The sequence below is a fragment of the Hesperophylax consimilis genome, chromosome 3 (genome assembly GCF_061612785.1).
Source record: "Hesperophylax consimilis isolate HC1 chromosome 3, BYU_Hcon_1.0, whole genome shotgun sequence".
NCBI lineage: Eukaryota > Metazoa > Arthropoda > Insecta > Trichoptera > Limnephilidae > Hesperophylax > Hesperophylax consimilis.
Window position 1 is genome coordinate 15,851,989 of NC_142838.1, and position 17,472 is coordinate 15,869,460.

The 17,472-nt window shown below is 33.5% G+C and overlaps 1 protein-coding gene across 5 annotated transcripts in view; it reads right to left on the reverse strand.

Moving 5' to 3' along the window:
* The window catches only part of LOC149425017 (neuronal acetylcholine receptor subunit alpha-7-like), a 402,913-nt gene that overhangs the window by 170,452 nt on the left and 214,989 nt on the right, over window positions 1-17,472 (reverse strand). For all 5 annotated transcript variants that reach the window (XM_089648468.1, XM_089648467.1, XM_089648485.1 and 2 more), the window contains exon 2: window positions 13,219-13,358. In XM_089648468.1, coding sequence (XP_089504594.1) covers window positions 13,219-13,358 — 140 coding nt within the window. The remainder of the gene's footprint in view (window positions 1-13,218; window positions 13,359-17,472) is intronic.

Sequence of the window (17,472 nt, forward strand, 5' to 3'; positions counted from 1 at the left end):
TATATATACACACTTTTATACTCATTCTATCTTATCAAAAGTTTTTTTCCTCGTACAACCCTATTATTTTCAGCATGATGGAGCACCTTACAAAACCGGCAACAGTTGAACAACAGGCAGAAATCGATAGAGAATGCAAAGAAATTCTAAATGAAATGATTCCCCACGTTTGCGATTCCGGTGCTCAGCATTATCAGCAATGTTTGAATAAAAGTGGGTAATAAATTAAAAATTTCTGTTCACTAAAAAAAATATTTAATTTGTGCTTTTTAACGTGAATTTCAGAGTGAAATTTTGGTAAAAGATGGCAAAGTACTACAAAAAAAAAACAAGTCAAAAAGAATCCCCCGAACAGATTAATAAACATGAGAACATAATACAAGAATTTGAAAGTAACGTGGAGTATATAATGCCACAATAGAGTAGTGTGGCGTAATACCCCATAAATATGCATCTCACAGTGATGCGTAAAAATGTCGCATTTTGAGTGAGAATATTTTATTTCACATAAAATAATATACATGTGCAAATATATTCAAACCCAAAACGCTACAAAATATCTAGTAATTCCTATAGACATACCGGAGCACGTGTCATGTTTAATCGGCAATAAATTTTAACACTATTTTTTATGTACTTCAAATGGAATGACAACAAATAAATATACATGACTTATTTTATTCTCTTTTCGAAATTGATATTTAAAATGGCCTCATTTTGATGAACCTTTTGTAAGGGTTTTGTTTTGGAGTGATCTATGAAATTATTTGAATAATAATTATGCTTTTCACAATTCGTTAAAATAATCAAATTTTGGTCGTCTGCTCATCCCCGTGAAATCCGCTTCAGTAGACTCAAATTTGCTTTGAATTTAAGTGTCACTTTTAAAATTTGAACTGATTGTTTGAAGAATTCAGACAAGCGGTAATTTAGATACCTACATATACAAATTAAAAAAATTATTAATTCAATTTTTAATTACAACACTCTTTTGTAAAATTGTCTGACAGAAAGATTTTCACTGACTTGGTTTATCTATATGAAATTCTAAATTACGCATTTGATAGTGTAGAATTGCTTGCATTAATAAGCTTTCTGATTCCACAATGTAATATCGGAAATCGGAATTTATTTCAGTGCTGAAATCCTGATACTAACTACCATATGTATTCCTCATTGCCCAAAATACTTATGGAAGGAAAAATTGTACTCAGTCAGAGGACATCTTTAATTTATCACTTAATAAATACAAAAGATTGATACTGAGACAGTTTCGTTATGTAGAGTAAATATGTACTGAATTAATGGATCATTTTTAATATTCATATTATATAAAATTCCCTTTAAAGGGGGTCAATGAAGTAATAAATTAATAAATAATGTAATATTTTCAATGATAATTATTTGATTTTTATTTTCAAAATTTGAATTATATATTCTACCGTGATTTTTCATTTTTAGTGCGTTCTGCGTAATTCTGGTACAGCGAACTAAAATTTACTTTAAATGTAAGTGTTATTTTCAAAATTGGAACTCATGTGTGATAAATTCAGATAAGTGATATCTTTATCTGCCTGTAACATAATAATTTATTAGAAAACTATGTCAATTTCAAAATTAGAACCGATTTGTCGAGAATTCAGACTATCCTGTGATTTTAACGGGTCTGAGCTAGTTATTAGTCAGTAGTTAAACAGGGAGATGGGATTCAAAGATCTTTTAAAAATAGAACATTCCTTGTGTAGTACAAACACAAATTAATAAGAGTATGGTTTCTTGAGTATACATTGTGTTTATACCAATAGCCACAGTTCAGGGGGAACTGTTTATAATAAATACTAGAAGTTTCCGCTTGGCAAACCACGTAGCAAGGAAGGACGAATAAACTTCATTATGTCTGCAGGACGGAAGAGTATTGTGAGATCTACTCGTAAACACGAGTGGCTGGACGGTGCAAAACCTAACACCGTATCCTTGGACATATGTAGTGGAATAAAAGGAGGACTACTCCCACCGCTACTACAAATATTCACACAGTTTCCCCGCAGGGGTAGGCAGAGAGGACAGATCGCCAAACAACTCGGTCTTGGCACACACTTCTTGCCTCATTCACATTCATATATCGTTTCATACATACTCTCCTATTATTCTGACTCTTGACATGGCCCGACTGGTGAAGAGCCGCAGTCCGAATTTCTACCAACATTGTACATTGTACAAATTTTTAAGCTTCTAAAATAATGTTAGTTATTTTGAAGATAAACAGGTGCTGAGTTGAAAAAGTTATATATTATTACCTAAATAGAAAAAAAATCAGGTTCTGTTATTTAACATATTTAAGTTACTAGTTAAAAGTCTTATTTGTAAATCACTAAATAAAAATCTTATTTATATGTCACTAGCTATTAAACTTTGTTATAAGCCACAAGTAATAAATTATAAGTCTAAGTCATAAGAATATATTACATTAAACGCCCTTTATATGATTTTCTCACGAAAACGGCGCTATACAAAAAATCCAATAATTATTATTAATATTAAAGGTATGAAAGAAAATATATATTTATCCAAATGACACCTACGTCAGGTGTCGAGAGATCTATCCTTATTTGAAATAAGTCAAATTTAATTCAATATTATCGCAATAATCATTTACGACTAACATATATGTATGCATAAATTTTTTTTTATATTAGCGCGCTCCCTTTTTCATTTAAATTTACATAATATTTGTCTTTTAAACTATCTTCAGTAATCTTTTTCCTGTTTTTGAATGCTTATAAAGGAGCCTGAAGCCCTTTTCTCTAAATTGATACGAGCAGAAGAAGTCATAAACATTAAAATTAAATAAAGATTTTGAGATTGAAATAATGACAAAATCTGAAAACACTAATTGTATTGCACTCTTTGGGTATGTACCTAGCAAGATAGTTTCAACATATAAGAACCTAAGTTTTCAGATTCCCAAAGAAACGTTCGATTGCTAGATTGAATGTTTTATCGCTTGGTGTATGTTAGGTATAATAAGAGAATCGAATTGATAAAAAAACAGTTACGTTATTCGTATAGAACGTTTTCCATTCATGTGACATTCCCCAGAAGATAAAGATATCAAGATATCCCTCTCCAACCGCTTACCCGCACAGTGGTGAGACAGTGACGAAGGGAAGGCCGATGCATTAGTACCCGCCAAACGAAAACACGTTGCCAACAGAAATGTATTAAGTGATTTACAATGCTCCCGCTTTCAATGTCAGAGAAAGCCTTTAACTGACAACTTAACTTCAAAAATATGTGTGAATGAAAAAGTAGGGTAATCCAAAAAATGGTTAGAATTTAGTGAGTTTTTAACTTTCTGACGAGAGCTGAATTTTCGTTTGAGACGTCAAAAGAGATTTCGGAAATTGGTTCAATGAGATTTTGATATTGGAATGATTTGTCAATTTCCTTTGAAAAATTAATATTTAAAAAAATATAGTCCACCTCCACCAAAAGTTATCTTTCTTTCCAAATATTAAATGGGTTGAAAATTATCAATTACCTTTAAAACATCAATAATAGATAATAGATAACAAGTTAAAATTTAACACTAACTTTGAAATTTTAAATTAAAAAATGGCAAAAAAGGTTAATTTCTTAAGTAGGATAAAAGGAAAATTGGACATTAAAACAAGGATATTGGTCTACAATACCACTGTAGCATCCCATCTAAATTATTGTACAAGTGTAATATTTCTAAGTAACAAAACCCAAATTAAGAGAATGGAAGTAATCCAGAACAGAGGCATGAGGTCAATACTGTGTTGTAGCAGGTACACCAGAATAAAAACCATGCAACGTCAACTCAATATTTTAAGTGTGTGGCAACGATTAGTTTATAATACGTTAGTGTTTATTTATAAGCTAAAAAATAAAATGTTACCTGACTATATGTCAAAGAATGTTAGAATTAATAGTGCAGTTCATTTATATCCTACGAGAAACTGCAACGATTTTAGGCTTCCTAAAACACACTTATCAGAAACACAAAACAATATTTATTATAAAGGTTTTAAAATGTTCAATGAACTCCCGGTAATTGTTAAGGAAGCTAAAAGTCTTGCAGTTTTTCGTGGATTATGTCTCAGTGTTGTTAAATCTAAATTTTAGTATGTAAGAAGTAAATAATATTGTAGTAGTCATAGAAAATAATATATTAGGTATAAGATGTAAACTCTTATAACTAAATAAAATATACATTAAAAAAAAAAAAAAAGTTTAACGCATTCTTATTTCCTATCGATTCTGGCCATGTTTAAGGGACGTCTTATCGTAAAATAAATACAATGTTTCTTACATTTTCTTGAAATAATTGAACAAATCTTTAAAAATAATTAATTGGCATTGGAGAAACGGTTGCATATTTAATCCCATTCCTTAAACAACGATTACCCCTAGCCAATGGAATAATTAATTACTTAAGTTTAGTAGTACCTCAGAAACATGGCACATCCGCGAAGTCAATGGCGAGACCCTAATGGAGTCCCGTTCTATCGATAACCATCATTTCTTCTTTCATGTCTCGGGAATAATGCCATCTCTGACAGGCTATTTTACGGGGCGTATTGACAAAACGAGCATGATACGACTATAGAACCTTCTCCCACACCGCTTCTGTTTGACCCCTTTCCAGTTTCCATCACCCGCCGCCCATTCCAATCAACCAACTCCCCCTTACTGCTGCCGACCCATGTCCCTTCCCCATCCCCCAGCTCAATCCCTCTGACGCCCAATAACGACGCCGACGCAACTTCCCGGCGTTCATATTCATTAATTATAATGACGCTTTTAGGCGCTGGTCACACATGGAGAAAAAGTCACCCTTCCATATAATGCTGTATCGACGTACTTAACTTCCACGAGAGAAAGAAAACCGCTTTTTGCGCTGTATAGTCGCTGAAGACATTATTATTAATTGATGGATAAACGATCACCGATCACATTATTTTTACAAATAAAAACAAACAGAAACCTTTGTTACAAGGTACATTAAACTTTTGATATTAACAGTGTCGCTCAGTGGCGGCTTATGACTCTTAGGTGTGCTAATATTAAAAAATGACATAATTGATGTTGTTATAGCCGAAACGATTTTTTTTTAAATATCGTTTTTTTATATAAAGATTTTCAGGAAATCGGTACAGTTCACTACCAAACAGAAATTTCTTAAAGATCTTCATACAAAAGATCGAATTTAAAAAAAATATATTTTGAACTAAGCAACACCAATAATATCGATTTTTTCATACACTCTTTTAAGCACTCTATCACACTCAAAAGTCACGAGCCGTCACTGGTGTCAACACTGGTGAATAGCAGTGAGACGTGAAAAGTCACGAGCCGTCACTGGTGTCAACACTGGTGAATAGCAGTGAGACGTGAAAAGTCACGAGCCGTCACTGGTGTCAACACTGGTGAATAGCAGTGAGACGTGAAAAGTCACGAGCCGTCACTGGTGTCAACACTGGTGAATAGCAGTGAGACGTGAAAAGTCACGAACCGTCACTGGTGTCAACACTGGTGAATAGCAGTGAGACGTGAAAAGTCACGAGCCGTCACTGGTGTCAACACTGGTGAATAGCAGTGAGACGTGAAAAGTCACGAGCCGTCACTGGTGTCAACACTGGTGAATAGCAGTGAGACGTGAAAAGTCACGAGCCGTCACTGGTGTCAACACTGGTGAATAGCAGTGAGACGTGAAAAGTCACGAGCCGTCACTGGTGTCAACACTGGTGAATAGCAGTGAGACGTGAAACTGGACTGAATGCCGTAAAAATTAGATTACGGAGGCGTATGTGCTGTAAAACCTAAAACCGCCAACCATTTTGCGATAGAAGAAATTCCTAAAGAATTACCTATAAACCAACGGAAAACTTATAAACCATCGATGAGTAGTTGTATTAAGAAAAGAGCGTATTAATTAATGGATATGTATTGTTAGTAAATATTTTATTTATTTAAGCTCAATTCAGTTTTAATGTTACGTTTTATAGTAAGGATTTTCAACGATTTAAAAAAAATTTCATTTTTTTTAAATCTTTCGTTAGAAGCATTCTAGAATGTAAATCTAAAATTTGCTCACCTGTCTTTAATAATCATATTAATATCATTTAAAGAGTCCAACCCCTTGCACCAAAACATACATTATTTGTCTTTTTAACTAATATAATTTTATCATTTTTCTTTTGTTTCTTCTGTTTATATTACTATGTACCATGACTGTCAAAAAATATCATTTACCTAAATGTTACATGTGCCGTTTATTACAAATTAATCAAGCAATAGAATTTAAACATAATTAATTTACATCGGTAAAAAATCATAATGTGCAAGTACATAATACCACTATGACTAGATAATATATAAATTTACAAGAAAGACGAAAAGAATTAAAACATTACGTGTGTTGATATAACCGAAGAATAGATGTGATTTTTTAAAAATTAAATCAAGCACACCATTTTTCCAAGACTTTTTTTCAAATAACTTAAGGTTATTCAAAACTATCTTTATACTTGATGGCTATCAAAGTGACCTTGACGACCAGAGTTAAACCTATTCTTTGTTCGTTTCAGTTTTTGATCGAGTTATGCATCTTGGTTAGCTGAAAAGCGTAACAACAATTTGATCATAGGCGTTGGGTTTGACGAGGACTGAAGACAATTTAATGAATTCCGACTAATACGTAACGGTATATAAAATTTTATATATGTTTTTCAACTATAAAATTACTGATAAGCATCAGATTTTCTTTTTCTAGACGATGAATTAGTAACTTCCCGAGGTATTCTTCTAGAAACATCATAGATATTTTAAATATTCATCAGAAATAATTAAAATAAAACTCCACGGAAAGATTATTTTTTTAGGCCTGCTAAGGCAAATTGAACTTCAGGTCCATCACAGATTATTTTTTGACAAGACTTCTTCACTTAAGTCGTTAAGATTGCCGCTTTATTTTAGAGATTTGCTGAAGCAAATTCAACCGTAGGTCTGTCCAATATACCAGGGCCGCGCGTTGCATATTTGTATGCATGTCTTCTTCACTTACGTCGTTAAGATTCCGACTTCATTTTAGGGTATTGTCTTGTCATATCGATTAGATGGTCATCAATTTTGATAAGAGTTTGAAACACCCCCAAATAAGTTAGATAAACGGCAAACACCCTTGTTTTAAACGTGCAAAAGTATTTCTCAAGTGATTATGATTTTCAAATTTTATTTCTTATATTTTATTTGAAGGGATTAAAGGTTAATATAAAATCGTTCCCCCATGTAAAAAAAAACGTGGCAGCTTTGCCTGCTAAACTTGATTGATTCACAAAGTTTAAAAAATTTTGACAAGTTCATGAATGAGTATTTTTCTTAAAATTTACGTCTCATTGCACAGGGCTGCGTTTGCATTGTAAAAACTTTTAAAATATAAAAATAATTAAAATTCCTTATTTTTCTTTGGCAACTTCTTTTAACAAGATCACAATATTTACTTCGGAAAACTTGAATACGCAGCAACTTTTCAATAATAAATTATATTGTTTTTCGTGGTACCTACACAACGTAGATAAATTACATGTTCGAACAAAACGAATGTTATCGTATTTTCTATTGAATACTAACAAATATGTGACATCTCTAAAGCATACTTACCCGTTTTGTTTTTCAATTTCAAATATGTATTTTACTGCATTGAGAAATGTAAGTTTTCAATTCACGTTTCACTTTATACTGAATAAAAATGTCAAAGGAATATCTTTGTGTGCTTAAAAGTCTCTTGATATCAGCGAAAGTTCGTCTTTTCCTTTGAAACAAATCTGTGTATAGTGTATACGCCTTCAAAAGGCGAAACAGCTGTCATGCGTAGCAATTATTACACAACAGAACTTGTTTATAAATAAACTCGTTTTTTTTTCAATTTAATAATAATATTATTGTAGAAGTAGTCAATACTAACAAATCCAAACGAAACATGAGACAGAACAAGACACAGAAAATAAAAAGCTAACAGTTAAAACTAGGAATCGAATCCTGAATTAATTAACGTTTTATAAATTATTTTTCATTTATGTACTACATTGATGCGTATAACCTTCAAAAGTCAAGGAAATATTGAATTATACTATTATTAAAAACTTCAAACTGAAATGGATTTCCACAAATTAAACATGATAACAATAAAATTAAAAAATTGTTTATTTTACAACAGAAAATAAATTGTTATTTTTGACAAGATTGTAAATGTTTTATTAATATATCGTCAAATAAAACGGGTTGTCAGTTGAAAAGACTTAAAATTATTGAGATTAAATTTCTATAATGATTGATAAAATTATCTGCAAATATCATGATACCCGAGCTCAAACTTCAGGCGTATTTTCTGCTTCAGCAAACATATTCAGACCAGCTGGTAGTCGAGTTGAAGGTTCAATCCTATGCAAGCTTAAGCTTATTTTTCCATAATTGCACCAGCAACAATTTAAACTTTTACTGAAGGGAGTACAGAGAAATTTACTTTACCACACATCAATAGCATAGAGTTAATATATTGTATTTCCATAGATTACAATATTGAAAAAATCTGAAATTAAATGTTTGAAATAACTCGAAAATTAGATTGTGTTAATAATTTTAATGAAATTCAATAACAGTGTTAAAACCATTCTTTGGAAGATTAACAATTTATTTTTAATATATTTATATCTTTAGGACGGTATGTTTAGGAGATACAATATTTGGAAAATAAGTATAGCCTATCTTTAGTACCAAAATTTCAGTACTTAACTCATTTTTGAACAAAATCGGAGATAAAATTTTTGAATTCTAAGCCATCGATATAATATGGATTATGTTATCGTCTACATCTTTACAGATTGTATATAGATTTGTTCACAGACAGCTTACGATATGTATTGTTAGGCAGTGTTTCTCATAACCTACGAACGGAAACAATGTATAATCAACACAACACTTGAAAATAAGCGCATGTCATATTCTATGTCTGCATTTGAAATTGACAGACAGGAAAACAATTTTTCAAGCCATTGTTTGAAATCCGAAACCCATTTTTGAACGAAACGTTTATCATTGAAATATTGAAATGCTCTTTCACGTTGGTTTGCATTGTTTTGACAGTATCCTAATTACATTTAAACACGGAAACCTTTTAACCTGTTTTAGAATACCTGCAATACGATAAATTGTGTAATTTATTGGTTTATTAATGTTCGGTTAATTTAGTTTCTTGATTGTCATGCAATCATTTTTTAACCGCTATCTGCCCGATGCTATGGAACTACTGCCTCCTTAATACAGACTAAATAGTTCGTAATATTGTTTTGACTGAAGTAAGTGAGAAAAGGAGAACGGTGACTAAACATAGCTAAAGCTATTTCGATTAAGAATGGTCGTTTCTCACCAGACTGTTACCGAGGGCTTCTTAAACTCCAAAATCAGCAGCCAATAAAGTTAATTAATTCCTATTTTCAATTCATAAGTTAAGTAGGCAACATGATTTTCTATGTTCATACTGCATTTTTAATATTTTCGGGGTCCAGAACTACTGCTTAGTACTACGCTGTCAAATCTGGGATACATTTTTAGAGCTTTAAAATATGGAACTATAATAAGTTTTGCACTTATGAAGTTTCTCCTGTGGGGAACACATCGAGGGAGAAGTGCGCTGTAAATGGCACGCGAAATCTCGGTTCTAGAAAAAAAATTGCCCTGGAAGGTTTCATTGTAACACCACGTTTTTTAAGTAAAACGATTTCTACGTTACTTTCGGTGCCTTTTTAATGTTCATTATCAATTATACAGTTTAAATCAATTTAACCCAAGATTTTGACCGGTCAGTGGCTGAGTTGGCATCGCGTTTGGGTCCCACCTAGGCGTGGTGTGTTCAATTCCTCAGCTGGCTAAGTCCTCCATCACAACACAAGCAACATTTTCCGCTCACTGTGGTGGTAGTAGGAGATTTTCAAATATTAGGTTATTCGTAACCCGGGAATGTTTGTCTTTTTTAAACAAAAATCAAGAAGTTCGAGGTGACCGCGACTGGTTCAACCCAAAATGAGGAAAAAACAGAATGGCGACATAACAGTAGGAGCGACGAAAATGTCGTGGAAGTTAACAAGAAGCTCCGAGCTTTTCCGCCCAAGCGTTCGTCTGCTTTGGCGAAACCAGAATCATCCGAATTTTGTTGGTGTTGTCTCAAATCATCCACAGTACCCCAATTTAAGACGAATATTCTTCAACAGACAGCTGATATCCCTCACGCAATGTTCCAAAGAGTTTTAAAAATCTTGATCCCAGATCGAGGAATGCCAACGGCGCGATGGCGAATATATATATATTTTTTTTAAATTTTATTACCTTATCTTTACTTTTACTAAAATAAACATTAATGTTCATGCGACTTAGTTATGTGTATGCGTAGATTTATTTTTATGAATTTTCATACCTGCAAAAACTTTGCAATAGTTAAAGTGTATTTTTTCTGAAGAAAGATTGACTTAATGTATCCTTTATTGCACTATATTCAATGCCAAACCAACTGCATTCAGTGTTTTTTGCATGAAAATCTTTGCAAAGCTGCAACGCGTAATTTCCCCTGCAGCCTCGCGTATATTCGTTATGTGTATGTCTAAAATGTGTAACCCCGTGAGACCTAATTGCAATTTGTATCCATTTACCGTGCAGCTACACACTATACAAAACAGGTAAAAATTCTTTCATTGCAATTACGTGAAATTAAACAAGAGTGCTTTGCTTCTATTCCCAACTCCAGATTTATTCATCTTTACGCGCCATAGTTCCGAGAGAGAGTTCTGAGCCGATATTATTTTCCTCCCGCCTTTCGCAGTCAGCCTCCATCTTTGGCCTAGTTGTAGTAAATACCGACTAGTACATTAAACATGTATTTCTATTCAAGGTGTTTTCTTTCTAGTTTGGCTGCAATTTGCGAGACTTAAATTTTACGCGAGTTGAAGCGCTTGGGCCCCCGATAGAATATTGAAGACCAGGGCGCATTAAGTCTACGTATCGTGTTTGGGTTGTAAATTCAAAACGTTAAATTTTGAACGTAAAATTTTACGAGTTATAAACGTGATGTTCGGAAAATCTCTCTCGCGATCTCTTCTTCTATTAAAGAGACAAACAAAGTTAAATTTTTAACTCACAGGAGCATCAAATATTATACTTATCCGTACACATTAAAAGTGTAAATGAACAACTGATGAAAATTCGAAGGTGTTTATACAGCAATTTTTGCCACACATATTTATAATTACTATCCTTTTAGTAAAAACCAGTAACCATGTTAGGTATCCTGTAATAAAATGGTGCATAATTTTGTAAAGTAATGTTGTTCCCAACTGCTCATAATGTAATCAATGAATTAGGGTACGGTGTTTTCCCCCGACGTTTGGGAAAGCGGCTCTGAGAACTTTAATTGAAGCAAGCCTAGGAAGCATAGCTTATGAGGTTTATTCCCCTCCCCCCATACTCCTCCCCATCAATCCACTCCCACCACCCGAGGCTCTCTGGTAGATGCAGTTAATTTGATATTAAATAATAAACTCCATTAAAGGTCGTGTTGTCAAGGTGGTCCAGAGACTCGCGAGGAGGAAATTTGATTTTGATTGACGACAAGACGAAACCGTGAGAGCAAATTGTATTGCTTTATCCTGGGTAACAAAATGAACTTATGCGTAACTTTACCGGTAATACTAGAAACTTGTATGAGGTACACGTTTCAAACTATGGATCCTAAAAGTTAAAGGTCGGATGTCACAGGGGAAACTATTAAATACTATTTCTGTATTGGTTTACACGTTGAATGAGAATGGGTTGTAAATTATGTTTTTTTCTGTTACAAAGCATATAACAATATCAGATGTCCCAAAAACAAATTAAATATGACAAGGGAAAATTTCGTGCTAGGACAACAGATTTGTTAGATTTCACTCTCAGGATATCCGATATTTTAAGATGTCCTGATTTCATTAAACTTTGTCGTAGGCCAGTCGTCTTAATAGCTCTGTTGAAGTGCTTAAGCACTAAAAAACTTCTCTCACGTAAATATCTTTCGTAAAAACCTGATAACCTGATGTTAAACTTCTGGGGTACAGAGTCGCATAAAACACGTATTTTTTTAATTAATTATAAATTTGACAAAAACAAACCTATTGTGTACCTAATTTTCATTGTTGCGTAAATATTATATTTATAACATTGTATTTGAAAGCCATGTTTTTTCACTGGTAAATTAAAATATATGCAACTGTCTTCATACTGTTTTTTTAAGTAACAATTTATTTTATGGTGTATCCACTGGGACGGATTTAAAACACTCTTTAACAAAACACAGATAAAGATTTCTTACCAAATTTTACAAATTAAACTAAAATACAATGTTCTCGTTAAGTTAAATGCAATGTTATAAATAATATGTGGGTTATGCATATAGCTTGCTTTGATGAATCAAATGTTAAGCATTATCTATCGCGATAGGAATTAAAATGATTTTCTATCTAACTTGACGAGAACATTATAAAATTGCTTCGGTAAACCGTATCTATATCTGTATGAAATGATTAACGTTTCTCACTGTCCATATGTTTATCATAACTGTAAGGCAACCGTGGAAAATCTTTAAAATACTATTCTGATGTATAAGGACTTTCTATGACATTACTAAGAGATTTGTATAACTTAAAAAAAATATTTGGCTAGAACTCATTCTCAGTTGCAAGCCCTTATATTCAGAACAGCTTTTTCTCAAGACATTCCACTGTTGCTTTGGGGTTACATTATGTTATATTGTTTCTTTTGGGGTGATAAGTCGTATCAAGTATCCTGATGGACAATTTGAATCCTGCAAGGCTGTCCAAAACCCGCACTCATAAAGGGGCAAAATGCGTCTTGTTACCCCAAAAGTACCACAAGTAATAACTTATCACAGCGTAGCGTATCTCTATTTGTACCATAGATAACCGAAACATGGGTGAAATCTTGCTTAGAAGCATGCCGATTGTAGCAGAGATACGACCAAACTGAAAATAATCCACGGCCCATCTTCTTTGTTTCGATTATCTATTTAAAGAGATACAGTTTTAGGGGTATAGTGACGTACAGAAATAATGAAAGACAGGAGATGGGAGACAGGAGAAAGGGTGAACTCACCACATCGATGATCTGTTGAAGGGTAAGTCCGAATTTGACCTCGAGGGCCTCGGACTCGTTGGCCACCGGCCGCTCCAGGGTGTTATAACTAGACAGCAGGTTGTTCAGTAATCTCTTCTCATGGGGACCTCCTTCGGACCCTGCAACAAACAACAACACAAGCACCAAATTAATAAAGATAATCAGTAAACAAATACAGGTGATGCGGCAGCGGACATAAACAAACTGACTAATATTAATTTACATTTTCACAATTTTAACATTCATTTTTTAGGGGTTTTTGTCACTGTCCTTTACTCTCCAATGCTGCAGTCGGTTGGTAAGATTTTTATGTTAGTCTTCAATCGAACAAAAAATGTCAACGGTGACGTTATATTTTATGCAGATAAATAAGAATAAAGAGATTCTTGCTTTCGTAGTGGTGTACTGTATCGTACCACACGCACACAGTTTAAACCACTATTGGTGTGAACACATACATTCAAACGAGGGCTCTTTAAAATGATTTGCATTGATACTCTCCCACATTTAAAAAAAATCATTTTGCTCTTTTTTTTACATTCAAGCTTTTTATTTTAAATTTGGACTCCATTTTTGTCATTTGTAAACTAGTAATCATATACATATGTACATGTATGTTAGTATGTAACATCCTTGTAGAATAGTGAATAGTATTGATGAGATTCGGAATCAATCACGCCGCCAACCTTTCACGAAGGGGACGAGGCAGCAACAACAATACTGTCGCATTAGTACGTGTGATGTGAAATGTGAGGTATAAAATGAATATGAATGAGCTTTGCCACAGTCGACGGTACAAGAACACCTGTGTTATAGGGAGCATGAAGAAACTAAGACGGCGAGCATCGCTAAGTATGCGCATATAAGTTACAAACATTTACAAAAAACCACCAAGGTAGGCGGTAAGGACTGACTGCCAAATACTCGGTTTCGACACACACTCCTTGCCTCATTCACATTCATATATGGTCTCATATACTCTTCTGTTATTCTGATATTTGATATGGCCTGATTCAAGTACTTGGTTCACTTGACCGTGCCATGTCCCTTCGGGCGTCCCCGACTTCTTATACCATTTGAATAAGTATCTGAAAAATAAATGGGATATGTGTGAGGCTGCATTTGGTATTGATATCGACGTGTTTAATACATTTCTTAAATCCCGAAAAAAAAATCTTGTATTTTTATCATCATTTCACTAAAAAATATAACTTAGTCCTTCTACCACCATTTACTCCCCATTATTAGGGGGATTTTGTCCATACTCGTTAAATACAAAATACAGCACCACGCAGGAGGGTTTCGGGTAAATTTTACAATATCTATCAGGGCTTTAACTACGTCATAACTTAAACATGAAAAACATTTTTGATTTCAATTGGGATCCACACCGTGAATACCAAGAATGAGCGGAATAACGGGGCCCGTTCCAAAAATAAATTCCTATTAAAATAATGTTATGGAATTCATTGCAATGGAAATTTTACGCAATACGTTTTTACAAAATGAAATTGGTATATTTGGGAAGAGGGCTGTTGACAGATTCATCTAGATTTGAGATGATATCAGAGAGGTAGTCTTTTATACAACCTGCATTCGGAAATTGAAAAAGGTTTGGGGTAGCTTTGCGTAGAATATAAGAAGCGTCAAATAATCAATATTGTTAGGTGTTCTGGCAGGATAAAAATGTGGATATTTTATGATCTCTTGTAACCAAAAACACATTTTTTTATGTGATACATTTTCCAACCAGAGTTATAAATTTTATGAAACCAACCTTTTTTTAACCATTACTGATGAATGAATCTAGTTTGTAGCTAGATTCACTTAAGTATCCCATGCTTTCTGTGCCTCCCCAATTTCATCCTTCCCTTGCTCCTCAATTACCACCCTTAAGCTTACTATCCATGTTTCTTTCTTCGTTGCCTATTTGTAGAGATCTGTAAAATTCGCGTTTGCGATAATTTTAACATGTTCCCGAGAATAACTCAAAATTTACAGATTAACGAAAAAAAGCGATTATTATACTTGTCACGCGATTTTCTTACATTTTAAAGTAAGAACGTAATATTATAAATAATTATTTGTACCTAGTTCTGCCAAGATTTGAAAGCTATAAAATCAATAAAAAAAGGAATAAACTCAAAACGACTTTTTTTTTCGTTTTTGAAAAAAAAACAAACCCTAATTATTTGAAAACCCCAGAAGTTAACATAATAAAACACAGGATTTCTGTTAGAGGCGCTGTCGCCCCGGTAAGAAAGAGATCCTTGGTTCGATTTTCAATTGCAACCGTTACTTTTTTTCCGATAATTGTTTCAGTTTATTATTATTACTGTGTGATACATTTTTTTTAATTTTATTGAATTTAAAACCATTGTAAACTAACGAATTATTTTACTCAACCATTGTTTATTACTGTCCCTAATGTAATCATTTCTCGTAAATTTAAGACCCAATTTAAAACCCATGGGCATATAAAAGAGTAGTTGGTTAATTGATTAGTAACAAGGTGTATGGTTCCTGCTAATTGATTCATAAATATGGTTTCGGTATATAGCACCTGAAGTATTTACTCAATTAACTATTGTACATTGGTAAGATTTCTAACCCTGGAATTTTTGACGCACTTCGGTTGCCACACCTGCGCTCTGAAGACAAAAACCTAAGCTATCCAAAATCAAGGACTGGTAATCCAGGTATTGGACTAATGGACGACGGATCTGACAACTCGAAATAACGCCATCAACACCTATATTGGAGGCTGAATTCTTAGAGAATCTTTAGTTATCAGGAAACATCTTCCTATCCTGGACATTTGCGAATTTTTGCAATGGAGTAATGATTGAAAAGAGCACTCTTACTCTGGAAGTTAACACTACTTTTTGTAAATTCAGTCGAGATTTTATTGCTGTCTGCCAAACTGTTCTCAACTATGCTTCAAGAAATATTCGGTAACACACCACATTAGTACTCAAAGCAAGCCTTTTTTGCCAGACAGATTTTTTCCAAGACAGGCTTTTGATATTAAACATCAAAACATTTTCTTTCTATTGCAAAAATCCCATCCGTTTTAGAGCAATAGTGAAGAATATTACAATTCAGTTTATTTATGTGTTGCTATCTAAATCTATGATTACAGAGGAAATACATTAATTAATTTAGTCCTGCGTTTATTCACAGGTGACGCTTTTGGCAATTTTATCACGATCAAGGACCTCAAATAATAATTTTTTATTATTAATAATATTATTATTAATAATAATTCAATAGTAAGTCAGACTTTAACTTCTTCCTATTGACTCTCGAGTTGGAGACATCCCGCTATAATCTGTAGGGATTTGATACAAGGCGCTGTAAGGGAGTAAACATTATGGCGTGTGGTTTATCTGTTTTCATTACGAGTATAAGACTGCTCAGTCTTGAGCCCAAAGTATTTTGGCATTTAATTTGACTTGCCATAACGGAAAACGACTAAAATTATGTATATATTTCTTCGTGACCTAATTCCTAATACATTCCATTTATAACACTAAATATTAATAACAGTTTTGTATTTAAAAATAATGTATGTGACTTCACTATAGGAAAAGGATTCACGGTGAGGTAATACCGGAGAATTTATGACAGAAAAAATCCGCTAGGTTCTCGTTAACCTTGCCGAAAGAGGATGACAAATCTCACTTCTATGACCAGGTTTACTGGTTTATGGCCATGCACCCGCTTTTATAGGCCGCCCACGGTACATTCTTTGGAAGGCAGCGGGAGAGCGGGCCACAAATCGGTGAGTTGTGAATCAAAGATCCAATCTGGCCTCCGTTTGAAAAAAGAGATGCCAGCTTAGTTAGGAGAAAGAAATTATTCGAGACCGCGCGGTTTTGTTTCGTAATTATTTGAAAATAAAACACGTTTTTCAAAATTATGTTGGGAGATATAAAATAAATAATATCGCTAGAAAACAAGATTTTTTTGCAATCATGTAAAATTTGTGATATCTGAAATGTGGTCATTCATACTTTCACTAATGTTAAATATTAGGTAACAATATGAATATTTTTGTTCACGATTTCCTATAAAACAGTTTTTTAATATTGTGGTGTGGCCTAGAAGCCCCAGGGCTTTCGGGTAGTGGCCCGGGCTGCGCAAGCGATAGTTACGCCACTGACCTTAATTCTTGAGGTCTGTAGCCGAACAAAGGATAACTCTTTGTTGCGAGGCGATGAAAAACGAATG